Below are 20,473 nucleotides of genomic sequence, written 5' to 3'. Positions count from 1 at the left end.
ATCCCACCCACCCCCACTCACAACACAGCTGGAGCAACGACCTTCACCCTTTCCTGAGACATCTTACAGAACCTTCTCCAGGGCTCCTTTGGCCTCCTGATGCCTACAGTATGTGCTGCTTCCCCAGTCTGCTGAATCAAACAAGCTCAAAAAGAATCCATAGACGTCCTCCTAAGATAGTCCATTGACAAGGTCATTGCAACCATATAAGGGACAAATAACATTCTGGGCACCACTCTAAGCAGCTGCTGCTACAATGGGGCCTTTGAACATAGGCTACTTGGATTCCATTTGCCTATCCTTCCCTGAGATGACAGAAAAAGTCCTCTGGAGGTGGGAATTGAAAACCTTGCGAACAGGAACCTCAACTAGACATTACTTGAATGGAAAATGGAATGTGAGAACAACATATGGATTACATTGGCAGTGATGTGGATGCTGTACTTGACTGTTATGATGAAGAGGCAACTAAGGTTGAAGCGGACACTCAATTTACTGGTCTATATTCCAATACTATCAAATGGCTATGAGCTTTGGGTAATGACCAAAGCAAATGACCAGATTGTCAAAGGCTGGTGGGGGTATCCTAAGAGCTAGAGTGAGGAGCTAAGTCCCTTTGAAGAAGTTGCACTACTATTCCAGTGTGTCGAAAGGAGCCAGTTGAGGTGGTTTGGGCATCTGACTAGGAAGCCTCCTGGACGCCTCCCTGTGAAAGTATCGCAGGCACACCCAGCCGGAAGGTTACCTCGTGAAAGACCCAGAAGACATTGTTGTACAGATTGTTAAGCCCCTTAAAGCAGATTTGTGATATTGGGCTGGATAAATAAAATTTAACTTGACTGAACTTGACATACTGGAGTGATCACATATCCCACCTTGGCTAGGACCTTCTCTGTATCCCCCAGGGAGACCAGTAAGAAATGGCAAGGGACAAAGACACTTGGGCTATTTAGCTGACTGCTTCCATGACCCGACACAGGGTAGGTGAAGCAGAAAATTGATGGATGGATCTATAGCTAAATTTCTTTAACAATAAAATGCACTACAGCTAAATACACAAAGATGCACATACCTGCCACTGTAGGGTGAGGTTCCTGCAGGGCCCAGCAGGAGGCAGGCTGGAGCAGCCAGATAGACAAAGCTGTCCGTGCACAGAAAATCTCCTTCCTCTGGTTTTTGTAGGGCAAGGTGAGATGGCTTGGCATCATGTTCTGGACTTGTCTGGTCCAAGTGTGTTTTAATGCTATCCAAATGTTGTCTTGTGTCATCAAGTCTTATTTGCATCAAGTCTTGTTTTGTATCATGGGTGGGAACTTCTGTCACTGTGGTGACTTCACCCCTGGAGGCAGGTCTTGCAGACACGGCAAGGTAAACAAAGCTATCCGATTGGACAAAGGGATCTAAGTCACCACAGTCCAGTCCTGAGCTTCTGATTGGTTTCTGATTAGGATCTAGAAAGTGCTTGACTGTTTGTTTTGAGGGAGACAGGGGAAGAGGGGAGTCGGTTCCCATGAGGGTCACTTTTTTCCTTGCTTCATTTTGAGGGTTGTGAGTCGGGGAGTCCTCAATATCTGAATGGTTGAGTGTGGACCTAATGATTGAAAATACTCCTATCTTACCATCTTTCCTTCCATTCTCATCATTCCCTCTCTCTTCATCCCCCATCATTCCATGTCTTGCTTGCTCTTTTTCGATATCTCCTTCTATGTCTTCATGCAAGGAGGTGTTAAGGAGGGACGGGTAGCACCACTGTAGCTCTGCACTCTCCTCCCTTCCCCATTCTTTTAATCCTCCATCGTCCCCGTCCTTCTCCAGTGACGTGCTGCTGCTGCCTAAGTCGGAGCCACTCACTGGCTGGTCGCTGTCAGAGCCAGCTTCCTCCTGGCTCTGATTGGATAATGAGAGGAAGACGCCACTGGAGTCTGACTCAAGCGTTAAGTTGGAGTCTGGAGAGCTGTCCTCCTTAGTAGAGCTAGAAAAAAGAAAAGGCAGTCAAATGACTGCTACATCCCCATGTGTCTATTAAGCGATTGTGACTTTGACTCCTAATGGTCTCTGTCTACCACTGGTTACCACAACCTGCCAACCTACCACATCATTATAAATACATTAGCGCACTAATTTGGCTGGGGCCATGGCATGGTTTGGCTGATGTCTTCACTTATTAGTCAGGTACAATGGTCATATTAATGGTCAGTAGATTGTTATGATGATCTACTAAAGCCAGATTAAGGAAAAGGCACTTTGATAGTTTTGCTTGCACACCTACTTTATTTGTGTGAGACCAAATGAACTACAATTCATTTTGACATGTGATGTGCTGTGTAATATGCACACAACACCTGTATTCACCTACTAATCATTTTTATAATAGCCCTTAGTTATATAATGGTCCAGACTAAAAATATTATCCAGCAAAATTATAACTGTCCAGTGTTAAATACTGTAAAAATAAAGAAAAACATACAAAAGTAAATTTAATGAGAGTTTGAAAAATAATAAGTTAAAAAGATATTAAGCTTACTGCACTCTATGCCCTGCTAGTAAAAGCAAATGTTGTACAGCACCACTTCAGCCTGTCAAGACCAGATGGTCCACATTCAAAAACCAGCCGTTACTGTACAGGCATCACAGTCCATATTTGACCACATGGACTTTGGTACACATACTGCTGTACACCAATAGCAGTTTGGGGCTTTCATAAGAACCACTTATTGGTCTAGTGTATTGGAATTACACTGAAAGCCAGCCTTTCTTAGTGCTAAATCCGTGTCACTACCGATTTAAAAAAAAAAACAAAACAAAACAACTTCAGTTCTTGTTTCCTTTCTCTAGCAGCTCATCAACACTGTACTGCTTGCTTGTACTGATGTGCCTTTTCTCATCCTAAACTATGGGTAGACACTCCTGCTGTTCTACCAGTATGAGGTGTTCATAATAATGACAAGCGAAAAGCAATGAAATGGCAACGCAATGTATTTGGTAGACAAATGCAACAAATGTGTGAATGTGCTGTCGAATCTCTGAACAAATAACTCACATGTACACACATATCACTTAATAAACAAATTGCTTGAATTGTTGCAATTGGAAGTCAGCAGTACTAAACTAAAGAAATAGCACTCAATGCTGAAGTTGCCACTGCCATTTTGTTTGTTAATATCATTCACTGCTCAACCTCAAGAAGTTTTATGTATTAAATTTGCATTTAGTGGTTATTTACAAATAGAATCCAAACACAATCAATTTTGAACTATATTACTATACCACTATGTAACTGTGTTACATTTGCCATGCTTAACATCGATGTGGTGATTGTGGCGCCCAGAAAATGAATTTAAAATATCCAAATATCCCTACAAAAGTCATACGTTCACGAACCTAATCCCAAAAAACAGCAAATACCAAAATATAATACAACATTATGGCCTTGACTTTGATCAGATCTTCAGTATATCTTCAAACCTGGATTTGTTCTCGCCTTGTATACATGTATGTCAACATCTGGAGGAGAGAGTGCCTGCAATAACCATGTTCGTTGAGTTACCTTGTGCCAACAGTGGAAGTCACAGCAGATTTGTTTGACCAGTCAACAGGAGGTCTGTCTGTGTCTGTAGCTGGTGAGGCCATAGCACTAAGCTCCAAACTGACCTGGGATCTGCTCCCCACTCCTGGAAAATTTAACAAGAAGAACAGGAGATATAAGCAGTACATTCCACCATTCATCCTCCTCCTGGCCAAGCCTTTGGATATTTAATCAGAGCCAGTCGGTCAATATTCGCCATGTTCTGGTCGCTGTTGCAATATTTATTCATTCTTTCATTTCTTCAGGATTTGAAAAGTGCCACATGTATAGGTTTCTGAGAGGATAATTTTGTCAGTACAGTACTGGAGCCAACAAATCACATTTAGGTAATATGGTGGACTACGGATAGAGCTGAGATAGGATGAGCAAACATCACCCACCATGCCTCAGACACATGACAATCATGCAAACAAGCCCTAATCCAAATTTCTCTTTAAAGGACCAGTGTGTAAGATTTAGGGGATCTACTCGCAGAAATGGAATATAATGTTCATAAAGGTTTTCATTGGTGTAAATTCACATGAAACTAAGAATCATTGTGTTATCCCTAGGTTAGAATGAGCCATTCATATCTAAATACAGAGTGGGTCCTCTTCCACGGGCCTTGCCACGTTACACACTATGTTTTCTACAGTAGCCCAGATCAGACAAACTAAACACTGGCTCTCGAGAGGGCATTTCTAATTTTTACATTACCTTAAGGCCACCATAGGTTCTCCTAAACGCTTGGTCACTCCCCTCCCAATTCCCTGCTGTGCTGAGCCCTGTATTTCTCTGAGGGGAGTTATGAAGTCAGAGTCTAAATGCTAAACTTCAACATACATATTGTACATTCACATAACAATCCATGCCACTACATCTGGATGACTGAACTGTGTTATTTTTACTTTTATTAGTTTTAGTAGTATTAGTATTTAATAGTATTTGTTAGCAATTAGTACCTAAACGTCGCCATCACACTACAACCAATTCAAGGGATTCAAGCTTGGTACTTGGTACAACCTTGGCAAAGACGTCTTACAGGTAGATCTCAGTTGAGTATTTCAGCTGTAAGCATGTTACCAATTATTTCAGCATTAAAATTGGTCTAAGTCTTGATCTGGGCCCAATTACTGAAAAGAATCTTGCTGACATGATCAATGACCTATCTGAGAAAGCCATTGTGTTATTGAAAAGGATTTCATATACCCATATAATATTATGTATTTTATGTTTTATTGATATTGTGGCTATATTAGACTTTAGAATTTTCCCATTATGGTCTCTGTATAGAATTATATGCATAGTGAGATTGACCTGTGTGTCCATGGAGACGAGAACACTGAAATCTAAAATTATATTTAGAAATGCAAGACAAAACTGGATTGCATTGGTAAGAAATAATGCACTGAGGTTTGACATGTTCTGAAGTCTTGCTCACCTGGGGAATGACTTGTTCTCACTAAATTATTTTTTTAATGGACAAAACGGTAATAGAGTGCTATACTGTATTTATAAAGTTGCAGAGATTCAGGTTTCTGTGATCCTGTCAGAGGTTCTCATTTACCTGCCTCACTACTCCTTTCTCAAGTCATATTAAAGGACTGTCCTGATATTAATGAGGAGAAAATACTGGGAAACCATGTCTGTGTATGGCAACTGATTAATCAGTTCAGTTCAATGAACAGTTGCACTTTGCTGGCACTGATTCACCACGTTTTATTTTGGTCCATGGAAATGAAATAATTCACAGTCAACATCCCAGCCAAACTCTTGACAGTCACAAACAAGCAACTGCTGAATTCAGGAAACTATTCAGTGTATACACTATAATATTACTGCTTTTTTTCTGAAGAAAAGTTTTAAAAGAAGAAGACATGTTAATTGCTCAAAATGACACATAAATACAAAACACTTATTATTACATTGTCTAAAATTTTTGTAGCTCAAGTTCTCACTTTTCATTTTACTTTATCTATAAATATCAGTAATTTGCCATAGATTAATTTTCATCCATGCCGCTTAAAATATAAATGCTAATATTTCTTAATTATCTATATACTAGAGACATAAAAAAGAATAGGTCTGTGAATATGATGATGTGATGGTTGATATTTGTCAACTTTGTGTAGATGACAGTGTGTAACGACAGTGTGCATAAATTTTGTGGGCAAGGCTAGATTACCAATCAAGTAAAGTGGACTACTGTGTGCCAAATGGGTTTTGATGATTTGGTTAGTTGCTAATATGTTACAAATTGTAGATTACAAAAACTGCATTTCTTTGAATCCCCATAGACTGCCATGTTAAAATGTCCAACTTTAAAACAAATAAACATGTTTACAGCCTGGTACAAAAAACTGTTTTAAAACACTTTATAGCTTATCTCATCCTTCATGACAACTGTATGGGGGATGAATTTTGATGAAAGAACTCGCAAGATGGCAACGGTTGAACAGTTGACTAAGCTTCAAAACCACTCTTCAGAAAGCTATGGGTGACATCACGGAGGCTACATCCATCTTTATTTACAGTCTATGGGTCAAAGCAGCAGAGGCCAAGATAAAACTTTAGCCCCTAGTATGGGTGAAGCTCTAAAAACCCTGGATCCTACAATAGCATCTTTTCTCAGCCATCCTTCCATGGTACCCCATGCTAAGCCAAGCTTTCTGTTATAAATTTGAAGTCTCCATGCAAAAGCCACAACAACCCCAATGACATCACACAATGTTTTTTCAAACATGACTAACCTCCTTCAGAGCCACAGATATTACAGAGATTTTCTCCATGACAAATAAACTGACCTTTTTTTTTTTTGAGTAAAATCAATAGAGTTCCCCTTTAACATAATAGTTATGGAACTTTCCAAATCCAGTATATCATTGCAGGCACATGAATGAAAAAACATGGGAAGAATGAAAACAGACATACAGAAAATCAAATAAATATCTACCTGTCAAGAGAGCAGCTTTCTCTCTCTGTGGCCCTGGATGAGTTTGATACATGTCAGCTCGTTCCCTCTGTGGCTCCAGCAGTGTTTGGTATAAATCCTGGTTATCCCTATGAGGCTGAGACAGGTCTAAGTGCTCCAGGTCAGAGTCCAGCTCCCTAGCTCTCCTTTCTAACTCTGTAAGGCTGAGCTCCGAGGCTGCCGAGGAGGGAGGGTGGGATCCCCCAAAGCCAACCGGGGGCCGGAGGAGAGGCCAACGCTGCAGGGAGCCTGAGAAGGAATCAGTATCACATCCTCCTCCCGCTCCACCTTTGTCCCAACCATCATCCCACAATGTGTTGACCATCTCAAGGACAGCATCCCAACTCTCCATCCCCTCTTCCTCTAGTGTCCCTCCTACCCCTCCCTCTACTTCACCTTCTTCTTTCTGTAATTTAGTTACCACTACCTCCAACTCTTGTTCATGCTGCTCTTGTATTCTGTCCTTAATCCTCATACCTCTACCCTCCAACTTTTCAGATATTATTTCTAAATCTTTCTCCTTTTTCACTTCCTTAGCTTTGTTTATATTTACTTGGACTTTTTGTTCAACCCGTCTCGTCTCTTGTTTGGTTTCTTCTAACAGCCCCTCACTGACAGCAACCTGCTCTTTCTCCTTACCCACTTTTTCATCCTTTTTGTCTTTGTCGTCTCTCCTTTCCTTCTCTCTCTTCTCTTTCTTACCGTTCTGCTCCTCCCTTTCAGTCTTCTCCTTACTCTGCTCTCCTTGTTTCTCCTTGCTCTGGGAACTCCTGGGTTCCTCCTGCTCTCTGCAGACCCTCCAGTGCTCCAAGTTCTGCTCTTTCAAGGAAGCCCTGCCCACTAAACTGGCCACCTGTGCTGTTTCTGGATTGGAGGGCTCTTTAAGTGAGCATCGTCCCACCATACTCGTAGCATTAATAATGCCTGTTGGCGGTTTGTCAGAGAAGTGGCCTGGCCGGGGGTGGAGGTGTGCATGTGGGCGCCTCTTCTCCAATGCTGAGAGGACAGAAGGGAGTGGGGGTAGAATAGGGAGGTTGTGAAGTGCCCCTCCCTGCCGAACTGTCCTCTTTCTGACAATGATTCGGCGAGGCCAGGTGGACTCAATGCCTTCAGAGGGGCCTGGTGACTCAAGGTCTCCAAGCGCTCTGCTTAACTGTGGGCTGGCCACGCCTGGTCGCAGCCCTGTGGCCGTGCCAGGTCGAGTCCTGGAGCTGGCCTTGGATGATTTGGACTTCTTGGATCTGGAACCTTTCTCTATATGGCTAGATTCAATCCTATCAATGTCCAAAGGCATTTTCTCAGCCTGATCTGCAGGGTCTATTTCTGCTTTATGTCCAAAACTCTGAGCTTTATCTGTAGTCTTGGTGCTATTCTGGGCTTCCCTGACAACCCCAATTTCACTGTTACTCTGAGTTATGGTCTCATTTTCAACCTTAGCTTCCAGTGCTGCCTCAGGCTCAGATGTAAAAGCAATGTTAATTTCTGTCTCAACTTTAGATTCTACTCTGGACTCTGCTGCTGAACCAGCCTCATTATTAACTTCAGCTACAACTCCAGCTTCTGTTCCAGTCCTGTTCTCCATCTGCTTTGAACTAGCTTTAGCCTCAATCCCTGCCTTAAGCTCTGGCTTCATTCCTGGATCAGATCCATCTCTAATTTCAACTTTATCTCTAGGCCCAACCCTGTCCTCAATCTCAATCACAGTTGAATGTATCACCTCAGCAATAGGTTCTGGTTTAGCCACACCCCTTCCAGTTTTTTCTCCACTCCTTGTCCCTCCCCTATGTCCGTCCTTCACAGCTGGAGCCATATTTTCTATCTCCACCCCAGATTGCACTTTTCCTTCCAAATCCCGTCCCCCTGGTCTTGTTTTCACCTGCGAGCCCATTCTTGTTTCAGACCCATTTTTAATGATAGCCCTGGATCCTTTGTCATATTTGTTCCAACTTTCAGTTCTGTGGTGTTCTTGTATTCCAGCCCTGATTTCAGCCTCTGACATGTTTGCAACACAAACTTCACTTACTAACCTTGGCCCACACCCAGATTTGCTGTCAACTAACACCAAACCGACACTCCCATTGTCAAACTTTGAAACCATTCCCCCACCTCCACTTTCGGGGCCCACCTTTGACCCAGCTCTATTCCTACCCACAGCACCAGTGCCCATTCTTGGGGCAGCACTGGGGGAGGGTGAAGGTGAGGGCTGGGGGAGCAACAGGGGTGTTGTGTCTAAAACTTGTTCGGGTTCTAAAAACACAGAGTCTCTCTCTGAATGCAGAGGAACTGGTCGACCATAGCCAAAGGTTCCAAAAGTTGATGTATCCCTCCTCTCTCTTTCTCTTGCCCTTTCTCTCTCCAACCTCCCCCTCTCTCTCTCTCTTTCCCACTCTCGCTGGGCCCACCCTCGCTCCATCTCCCTTTCTCTCTCCCTCTCCCACTCCCTTTCTCGCTCACTGCGGCCCCATCCTCCTCCTCGATCCCTCAGGTCCTGCTCAAGGTCATGAGCAGACAGTTGGACCAGCTGGGCACGGTAGGGTGATCTTCTAAGCTCTTGGGGTGGTGACAACCTCAGACTCTGGGTTTGGGAATAATGCCTAGGCTGAATTACATGAGGAGGGGAACAGCGCAAACTCTGAGTCTGACTGGGGCGAGGTTTAGCAGGAGAAAAAAAGACTGGAGTATGGTAACCTGAAGAAAGAGGTGAGCCGGAGAAAGGGGAAATGAGGGGGGAGGTAAGAGAGGAGGACTGGCCCCCAGGGGGAGGGTAGTGCCCTGGGTTCAGATATCCCCCTCCTCGGTCCATCATTTCAGTTGTAGTAAGCTCCAGACACTCCAGGTGTTTTGGAGGTGTCAAGACTTTCCAGGAATGTCGTCCATCTCTGCTCTTTGTGCTGTCTCCATGGTGATGGTGGTGATGATGGTGATGTTTCTTGGATGAGGAAACTCCCGGCGCTGAGAACGAGGACACAGAGGGAGAAACTGATCGGTTGAAATGGCCTGGTGAGTGGCAGCCACCACCATCGGCATCTTGAGCCCCAAGCTTCAATGAATCATAAATGGCTCTTTCATCCAGTCGTCGCACAAATGAGGGGTTTGGAGTTAAAGAGCGGGGTTGCGAATCGAACATGTCAGCTGGGGACCGGCTAACTCTAAGGGAGCCACTTGCAGAGTAGCTAAAACTCCCCTCACCTCCACCATCTCGCCGTATCGATCCAGGGTGGTGGTGATGGCTGTCAATCTGTTGATTGATGCACATGGTATCATAAATGGATCGCTGGGGTACGTAGCCATCTCCGTATCCCCCTTCCATTCCCCCATCTCGCCCTCCCACTCTCCCATCCCCAGGTCCATGTTTCTCCAGGCAACAGGAGCTCTTCCTGAAACACCCAGGACGGCTAAGAGGCTTGCCCATGATTGGTTGGATGGCTGATGGTGGGAGGGGTTGATGGGAGGCACGCGTGAAGTTTGAAGAGCGAATTGTGAAGTTGTTAAATTCACTAAATTGGAAAAGAATTGCTTGAAAAGTGACCTTCAGAACACATGGCAGCTGGCTTTGAGAGGGCCATGGAAAAATAAATGAATTGGAAAAACGTTACATTCACTGTAATGTACTGAAGTATATTCCTTCTCTTGTAATGAGAGGTCAGGAAAATTTTGCGATAAGAAAATCTTCTTGTCAAAATCTCCATGACATAAAGACGATGTAAAAAACATAATGTCCAAATTATATTTGGAAATTGTGTCCTACTTGAAGAAAAATTCCATCCAGATTCCAGAGAAACACATGAAAAGTTAAGACAAAATATGTCCAGTTTTTATGTCCACAGGGTTACTGTTCTTAGCTCATCTTCTTTCCCACTCTTTCCCGACATGACTGCATTGAATTTGTTCTTGTTGTTTATTTTTCAGGCTGTCTGTTAAGAGCCAGTTACGTCTTTATCAAGCTGAGCATTAGTCAGTCAGACACAGAGCAACAGAAAGACAGAGGACAGTGGATTGAGGACTGAATCCAGTCAAAGTTTCTCCGCTCATTCTGGCTGCGTTTGTTGATTACCGTCATCTGTCTGTGGAAAACAAAGCAAGCAACAAAAAAGATTTGAACATAAAACAGTTTGAAAATGTCTGTCCATAAATATCAAAGTGAGTTGTTATTAGCATATTCAGTATTAAGATCTTCGATCTCCGATTAGCAATCTTAAACATGTCTCTTTACTTGTCACAAGAAGTTCTACTCAGCCTGTGAAAACAGTTGTATAATGTACTCTGTGGCTCTGAATGGAGCTTTCTTACGACTGAGAAAATAACCCTGATGATGTCATCAGTATGTAGCTCCCCCACAGGTCACGTGGTAGAAAATAATGTTGAATGAAAAAATGGGAACAGATTAATAAACCAAGTACACTGATTAGTAAACAGCAGGCTGGCAAACTGTGAATTTCATACACGCAACACAGTCTAAGAAAGAAAGACTTTTCATCAGGTATGGCTTTATCTGTACATATTTTGGGCCATTTTGGCTTGACTCAATCTTATACTATTTAATAATGACCTAAGCTGAAATAACAGGGGATGCATTACATGGCAGTTTCAGTCAGTTCTACCGAACAATGCGTTCACTCAACAGCAAAGTAAGGAAGAGAGAGCGTTTTTTCGCATTTAAACTGCATTTTACAATAACACTTTAATATAACTGTCTGAAATGCTGTTGTTAAAAACACATCAATAATCAATAGCGAAGAGTTTGCGTTTAGAGACATTAAGTGATTAATTGAGGAAAAGTTGCAAATTCAGATCAATCCTATTAAATTAATGCTACTTCTTAAACACTGATGACTCTAAATGTTCATATGCTAGACACTAGACAGATCATTTATCAACACTGAGAAACCCGACAGAGGTTATGTACAAGTATTGTTTAGCAATTTGTACATTTAATAATCCATCCCTACGCAGTCTCACCTAAATGTTTTTTTGCCATGGGATTTTTAACAGAATGCCTGTGCTACAAACTTGAAGTGTCGAGTCAAGTCATTCTTTCTCTTGTGAGCCCCCACAACTTAATGAAGCTGTAATGTAAAATTGCTGAGTGCCTCTTTAATTTCAATCCAACGACTGATTACAGCTAGAAACACCAACCCAAGGACCTCCATCCGTCAGTGGGTTGTCGATAAGGCTGAGAAGAGAAGCCCTTTGCTTTGATTAGGAGAGGACCATATGGAAACAACATTGCATGCTTAAACCGTCTTTCAGAATTTTTCTTTTTTCAACAGGTATTCACTTTTATAATGTAGTTGTGATGCCATCATTTCAAAAACACTGAGTACGAATGTATTGTACACAATACTGTTTTTCTTCCAAGCACCCTGACCCTAACCCTGAACACTGAGTCAGAAACAGTAGTCCTAGTTGGCTAACCCTTAAGTTTAATTTTCTTTAGCACTTCATAAAGATGACAAACACTTCTGAGGCAAGACAGCAAAAGATATAAACAAAATGTATATTTTTAGACCTAAATGTTTTTCTCCAAAGGACAGGATAAACTACCAGTTGTATAAGTCTTTAAGTACATTTTGAAGGAGTTTGGGCTGAAGACTAAGCTAAATATCGTAACTTCATTGCTATGCCATTTTGTAGAAGCTATATATTATGACATGGAACAACGGTTTTCACAACCTTAAGGGTGAGAACACTTCATAGCAAAAGCAACGAACGATAGATGTTCTTCATGATATTAGTATATGTTACCGGGCTAAACCCTAAGATAAATACTGAAGTCCTATGTGGCTAATCTCTGTGGTCAGTTTCATATAAGTTATATGTCCTTGGACATAAAAAATACCAGCAGCTCTCACAACCAAAAGGGTGAAAAAGTCTTCACAGCCAACACAACAAAAGATAAAATCCTCAAACAACTCGGCAAACATTTTGAAGTTGGCGCGATGTTATTGCGACAGCCTGCACCAAGCAGCCTTAAAGCACCATGCAAACTTGGTGCCAAAAATAAAGTCAAGATGACGTCAATATTTCTTCAAAGCTGTTCCCTACATCAATATGGGAAATCTGAAGCTGAATGTTTCAACATGTCCTAGTATGACATTGTGAAAATTTGGTTTGATGTTGAATGTAGCAAACTGGTTCAACTACAGCAACTAGCCAACTCTTATATGATGATTAGCTCAAAACATCTCACAGAAAGTCACTGACAGCACAAGAAAAGGCATTTAAAACAAATTTTGACCACTGAAATGTAGCACCCACCCCACATACTGTGTGGTAACCTCAGCACAACACTGACTAATTTCATCACACTTGAGCCAGTTCAGGGGGGGGGGGGCAAGTATTAAAAATCACTGACTGATTCAAAAAACTTTTGATTTAGTACATTTTTTTGCCACATAAAGAAAACACCAGATAGTCACATACTGAAAAACATCTTTAGACATCTTTCCACATTAGTCCTGAAGTATCCCTGCTAATATCCATCTCTGTAAGATAAAAGAGTCAGAACTGTCTAAATTGCATGTATTAGTGATGCCTTCTGCACAAATTAGTTAAGCTCCATCAAAGGACTCTATTGATAGTTGAGAATCATTCGTAGTCTATCTCTTTCTCTGTCTTTTCAGTATGCCTTCATTCTTAAGCATCCCACCACTACCCCACCACCACCACCACCACCACCACCACCCCCACCCTGCCTTTCATCACTGCTGCTGCCACCTGCTCTATTTTACCCCGATCAATAGAAAAGCCAAAACCTTATCAACATGGTCACAGTCATTAAAAGGCATCAGTCAATCCAGTCCATCGAACTCAGTCCCATCCCGGTAATGTGTTGTCATCCTGCCTCAAATCAGCATCCTCATTTATTTTTTCTTACCGGCATCTCTGCCCCTGTCGTTTCTCTCTGTCTCTCTCTCTTTATCTCTGCCGTTTTTCTCTTTTTCTGTCGCTTGTCTCCCTCTCTCTCCCTCTCTCTCTCCCTCTCTCTCTCTCTCTCTCTCTCTCTCTCTCTCTCTCTCTGCTGTGAATCATGCCTTCTGTCAGAGGAAGGTTTTTTTGACAAGCGCTCTCTCTGCCAACCAGCACACCAACGCAACCCCCCCCCCCTCCTCTCCCTTTCACTCTCTCTCCCTTCTGGCCTTTCTTCTCCTCGATATAGCCTCCCTCTACCTCTCGGTCTCTCCTTCTCTTCCTCTATCTCTCTTTCTCCCTCCCATTTACACTCTACACAGCTTCAGGGCTTTAAGAGCTTTGGAGCTGCAAAGAGACCAACTTCTCCTCTCCTCTCCATCTGCCTCTCTTTTCTTTCTTTCTCCAGCTCATCTCTCATTCTTATCTCTCACCCGTCATCTCTCTGTGTTGCTGTCTTTGTATCTTTCTCTCCCCCGTCTCTCAATCCCATCTAGATTTAGTTGACCTGAGTGGGTTACCCAAGGGAAATCATCACCATCAGACATTTTAGAAATGAGGTAACGAAAGAGAAGTATGAAAGAGAGACAGATCTATCTATCTATCTATCATCTATCTATCTATCTATCTATCTATCTATCTATCTATCTATCTATCTATCTATCTATCTATCTATCTAAATATATATCTATCCATCCATCCATCCATCTATCCATGTTTCATTCTCCCACACGTACACTATATTTCTTCTCCAGCTCTCTCCATCCCTCTTGTAGCCCTCTCAGTTTGCCCTCTACCTCCCACTCTTCACCTCAGCGTTAATGCAACGCGCATCTCTGTGGAGGCGGCAGGGAGAGTGAGCGAAACGGAGAAAGAAAAAGCAACAATGGATACTCGTATACTGTACAGTGCAATTTAAAAGGATCGTCATCAGCACCATCATTCGACCACATACAGCTTTTTGGAAAAACAGGATCTATTTTTTATCATTAGGAGATGTTAAACTAATGGACAGTAGCATCATTATGTACATTTAGTTTTTGTGTTCCTTTATATCTGAATGATATGACAGCTTTTATATCTGCTGTTCCAAACACTCACAGACACTGTTCACGCAGTTTTCTTTTCATTATGTGTTGAATGAGCAGAAAAGGAAGAAGGACAGAGTAGTTCTACCTACAGAACCATAAACTTCAACAAAGAAAAAATGGGAAAACAGTCTAGTATGTAAGTATGAAAATGGCACAGTGCTGCCCACATGGTTTGACTGACATGTAGTCTCAAGGGATTTGAAATACAGTGAAAAAACACTGCAGCAAAGGCTGCACAATATTCCATATTATTTTAATCTGGTAATATTTATCTTAATATTAGAATTTGCATCAAAAATAAAGCTCTAGCAAAACTGGATTTATCAGGCTGATACAAACATGAACATTTTTATAACAGTTTTTATGTCAGACATGTTTTTTACATGAACATGATTTAAACAAATATTTATCAGGAGGATCCTTTAAACATTGTATGTAAATATCCTCAAGTATAGTTGAGATTGAATTCATTCTTGACCTGAGCAACATCACATGTACAATCATGCTGCTGAACATCTACATTTCCATGACAACTGGGCACACTCCATCTGCCTGGGATGATGGTGTGATATGACCGAAAACTACAGAAGAGCCACTAAGTGGCAGTTTTTCTGCCGTTTAACAGTCAACTGACATATACTCTGGTACCAATATATCTGTGATGTGTAATATTGGCCAATATGTTTGCTTTGTTCAAAATATACAATGAGACAGACAGTCATGCTGATTATCTTATGGTGACTATGAGAAATATTAGGGCCTTGCATGAAATGCATGAAATGAACGTAATTTCTAATGAATCAGTATCACAACCACCATTGACATTGATAATATTGCTGTTACACCTCCTGGAGGCACATTTTGATTACTTTTTTATTTATTCGAAGGGTTGAGGTTGGTTCATGTGTTTAAATTTGGGTACAATTACACAATATGTTCAAGAGTTCCTTTCAGGTTTATTGGACATTCTATTCTATCTTTTTCTCTTTGTTGCTTGTTTTTACTTTCTCCTCTGTTTAATGCTAGTTAGAGACAGTTGTGTTTTCGTATTCTGCAATTATGAAAAATAATAAAAGAGTTAATTTCAAATAGAACATGCCTCCAAGAATTGGCAATCATGTGGACTGTCAAAAAAAACAAACAGGATCATCCAAATATGTAATGTTCCAATTAGGGGACACCTGGAATGAATTTGTAAGTGGAGGGGTTTTGTAAAATGTTATATAAACAAAAAAACTAAAGAAATGTGTTTTAATGGAAATGGGTGAGGAGTTTGCACCAAAAATGAATCCTTTCACCGTGGCCCATGGCCTATCTTCCATAAAATGTCACTGAATTCTCTTAACTAGCTAATTACAGATAGAAACAGACATAAAGATAACAACAGGACTAAAAAGCCTTCCAGCAGTCCTAAATGATAATCATGAAAGATGATGATTGTTAAGATGATGGTGTATATACAGCTGACAGCCAGGATTTGACTCCTTTTTCAGGCCAATTTGGATTAAATCTGAAGGGGACAAAAAAAAACTATAAGACAACAGACTAATATTTTAGCCAACTAAAAAGCAGGATTGCTAAGGTAGTTAGCACACATTTGGTTATATAAGTGGTTCACTGTACAGTAACACAGCCTAGTCAATATGCTTTAAAATAAGTGATATTGATATAAACACAGGGAAATATCATGAAGATTGTATGTATGTGTTGTATTTAATATCTTAAATTTCAATTTCAAGCTTTGCCGTTCACCACAGTCTTGTTAAAATGGGGCCAGTCCTTTTCATGTCTTGGGTGACTGACAGAGAAAAAGAAAAAGACTCTCACTCCCCTTTATTATGCTTGTTCGTGATGTGAGCTCAAGTGGTGTTGACTCTGTGAATGTGTGTGTGACAGCAGACAGAGAGAGGCAAGCAGAGACGGGGAGAAAGATCTCAGTCAACAGCATGTCTGAAAAAAGGGAAGAATTTGCCTGAATATCGATAGCTGCATTTTTCTTTCAGACTGCACAGCCTGGTGTGTCCACACTAGACAGCTGATCATGTTGTGTTTGATAAGACCAACAGCTGTGAGAGCATGAAGCCTGGCAGTAATTAAGTTTGAACTTTATGTTTATGTTTCTGTTTTGTTTCCTGAAGTGTTATTTGCTAATGAGGGTGAAAGTTTGACCTCAATCTAAGGCCCTGAGCTTTGAGGCCATACATCCAAAGATACAAGCAGCGGACATGCAGTTTATCTACAGACTGGTTGGCCTCACTCTGTGGGGCAGGGTGAGGAGTTTACAGTGGTATAAGAGGAATTTGATGCTGAGCTGCAGCTACATCCTTTCTATTCCTGGATAATCTAAAGGCCTTGCTCTGATCCTGTTAGACATTATTCCTGATCTATGCTTAAAGTTTACTCAAGTTTAGCCAACTTAAAGTTGAATATGTAACTTGTTCACATTAAAATCTAAAGACAACTAGACCTATGTTCTATATGTTGTTGTTGTTGTGTTCTTACATTCTCCCAAATATTTCCATCAATTTTCAAACCAGAGAAACCTGTGATTTTAATCATGGTAACAGTCAGTTTCTTTTGTTCTGGTATGATCATGTGTCAGCGTGTTTGTCTAACAGAAGCTCAACGTTGACTTTTATCCAGTTTTAAGCCACATTTTTAAGATACATTTTTTACACCTATGTATTTTGGATGAAGGATTTTAGTCATTAGACATCCGGATCTTAAGTTATCAGGGAACTGAGACATCCTGTGTCCACCGAACAGCAGTTGGTGAATCACTGTTTTTTAACGTCAAACTGCTTTATTCTGTGTTTCTCACAGTTTTAAGCCCCTGGTCTGTTAGTTATGGACAAAAGGACACCTCTGTGGACAATTCAGATCCATCAAAAAACCTTGTTATCAGATAAACAATCAAAACAAAAGTTAGCATTAATCTCAGCTCCAACTCTTCCCTGAGTCTCTGTCCTCCGTACAGCGTCGCTCAAACTCTGACTTTAAATGTCAAACTGCTTTATTCAGTGTTTTTAACGGTAAGAATCACCAGGTCTGTTTGATTTCCCAAACCACTGACACTGAAGAAATCCAAACCGGGAGGAGCTTATGGTAATAGTGGTGAAGACAACAACTCCCATCATCGCACGTTACTTCATGATGTCACCCAATGCCGTTTTTTATTGTTGTTTTGATTGAGAGACCCCCAGAGGCAGAAATTAGAGACTGCATTTAAAGTACATGGTTAAGGTTAGGGAAAGGGATTGTGGTAATTGATAAAAAAATAAGGTTGACGCTTGGTGGGAAGAACAGTCTCAGCTCTCAATGTTGGCTCTTTGTACACCTAACCATTTACCCCAACTACCTCCTTAAAGAAAAGGTCACTCCACATGTGTGTCCTGCAAATATTTATCTATTCATCTATTCAACACATTCATCTAAACTGAAGTTGGTTCAACTGACAATTTCAAGTATTTCAGTCCACTCAAGTCTGACTCGCACATCCATCTTCCACACTGACAGTATGGTCACATGAAGGACATTGTCTTAAAATCTACATGTTACATTTCAAACATTCTGTGGGATAGAAGTTTGGGGTTAAACTATTGCATAGGAACATCTCATGAGTTACAGAACAGTTAGATATTTAATTTTACATTCATCCTTTGATCTGTGTTTGTGAAGAGTGTTCTGCTGGTCACTACCCAGGACTGGAATGTGGGTTGTAGTTTATGACTCTTATCTAGAGAGGGACAGAGGAAGGGAGGTTGGTGTGTGTGTGCATGTGTGTGTGTGTGTGTTCATGCATGGCACAGACAGGCCAGGATTCACACCTTAGTGTTAATCAGTCCTTTTGTTGTTACTTGTCTTATACAAGAAACAGTCAGATATCATTAGACAGAGTCTTATTGTTACAAACTGGAGATTTTGCCTATATTCTCCAGTTGTCTGGTGTCCATTGGTTGATCCTCTGGAGCTGACCCTTTGACCTTTGGTCTGGTTCTGTGTCTCTCTGACATGCTAAAACCATGGTCTGTTTGTGGAAGAGGGGTCCTTTGTCTCTGTTTCCTATCAATTTGATAGTAACAAAGTGTCAATTGTAACTCTGCATGTCCTTACAATGACCTTCTTTAATGGCTTGTGACTGATGCTACAATGATACGTTTTATTTACACGGACAGCTTTGTTAACTTTCACAGTCTCTCTTGAATTGACATGCTAAATATTAATTTTACTTTCTCTGTGTAAATTGTAATCTCAGCACCTCCCTGTTCTCAGTGTATGTAGATAGAAAATAGAAAATTCCAATATATATAAAAACTTGTGAAAAAGATATGTAATGAAAGCAGGATATTTTACTGTTTAACAATAAACTTTATTGTCCAAAATGACACTGGGACTTCACTGGGACTTTCATTGACTAAAATAACTATAAATAAATAACTATGAATAAAAAACATAAGAACAAATATGTTTATATATATATATTTAACTTTAATGAAAACAATGGATCAAATATACATACTGAGCATTTCCACTGCATTATTGCTTATTAATAAAAGTATTCATATCAGCATATATTATCAGAGAACATATGCGCCGATACCGATATATCTGTGATAGGCCAATAGCGGCTGATAAAATCGGTTTTCAGTGGTCTGTGTAATAGGGTTTCAGTTGTGTTATGAATATAAAGCATTTCATCATGTATGTTAGTGTTTCAAAAATGTATGTTCAGTTATGTGCAGTATGTTAAATATTACTGTAATAATATGCAGCCTCGTCTATCAGTCATGTCCATCAGGAACAAGCCTCAGATAACTGCTCCTCTCACTCATTCATCACTCCCCATTTATGGTAATCAGTAAGAAATATTGAAAGACTGTCAAATCCCACACCCAGCTCCTGGTAAACAAATGAATCATCAAAACCAAATGTTCACTGTCTATTTCAGCTAAAACAGAGAAGAGTGTCTGTGTTCAGAAAGCTAGAAAGATAACAGATAAAGTACTGGTTACTGGTATTCACAGTAGACTTCTGCCATGGCATATGGTGGCCTCAAACTGACACAAATACCACAAATCACATTTTCACAGTAACAGTTGCCAAGTCGAGAGGAGAAGCAACAGAAATGTCTGGTAAATTATTTAACATTATACATACAGTGTGTACCATAATGGCAACCGCAATGGGACCACTGATAGATTTTTAGCACTAGTCTTCTAAGTTGCTTCTTTGCAGTGACTGGTATGGATCAAAAACCTGCTGAAATGGCTGATCAAGTCTTGTAATTTTGTCCTATGTAGTGGATAGTACGCCACATGCCCAACACCAATCAGCAGTTAAAGATAGTGCCTAGTAGTGCTGAGATAAACTGTATTTTCATCATCATCACAAAATGAACATGTGTGATAAATACATCGCAAAAGACTGAGAGAAACTTGTTGAATCAAAAAAACTGGTCCGTGTTCCTAATTCAGCTTCACTCAGTGTTTTCATGTCAGGAATATTATTTATTGTTTCCATAGAGACATTATTAAGTTTATACACAGTGAGTTTTCTGCTGTAGACATTGTTGCCGCTCTTAAACTCATGTTTTTTATTCTGATCTTGTTTGAAATTTTTTAAAGATCAATAAAGAGGATGTACTTTATTGATAAGATAAGATAAATGTAACATTATATAGCTACACCCAATGAGAAAATTCACTGTCTCACCTCTACAACCTCAACATCAGCCTCCTGAGACTTAGAGAAAACCTGCATTCACACTCAGTGAACATGTGACTTGTCAGCTGGAACCTGCGTACAGGGGTCATGGTGACTGTGAGGTTTGCTAGCACAATGGTGGAGGAAGACATGGGAACTGTATATACACACATCAATATTTGTTTATTTATCGCAAGTCATATCGTCATCGCAGTAGTTTCCTCATATGCTGGAT

The 20,473-nt window shown here is 40.7% G+C and overlaps 1 protein-coding gene across 1 annotated transcript in view; it reads right to left on the bottom strand.

The window, feature by feature from the left end:
- Positions 1 to 10,594, bottom strand: part of LOC111645479 (uncharacterized) — a 13,676-nt gene extending 3,082 nt beyond the window's left edge. Inside the window, exons 1-3 of the mRNA XM_023394707.2 lie at positions 6,519 to 10,594; positions 3,548 to 3,671; positions 1,073 to 1,972 (exon numbers count right to left, since the gene is read on the bottom strand). Of these exons, the coding sequence (XP_023250475.2) occupies positions 1,073 to 1,972; positions 3,548 to 3,671; positions 6,519 to 9,948 (4,454 nt within the window). The 5' untranslated portion in view covers positions 9,949 to 10,594. The remainder of the gene's footprint in view (positions 1 to 1,072; positions 1,973 to 3,547; positions 3,672 to 6,518) is intronic.
- Positions 10,595 to 20,473: the final 9,879 nt, after the last annotated feature.

Source organism: Seriola lalandi, unplaced genomic scaffold (genome assembly GCF_002814215.2).
Source record: "Seriola lalandi dorsalis isolate HSWRI2012SDOR001 ecotype SW California unplaced genomic scaffold, Sedor1 jcf7180002054953, whole genome shotgun sequence".
NCBI classification, from domain to species: Eukaryota; Metazoa; Chordata; class Actinopteri; order Carangiformes; family Carangidae; genus Seriola; species Seriola lalandi.
Note: the sequence above shows the minus strand (reverse complement) of the source record. Positions and strands in the feature narration are given on the sequence as shown.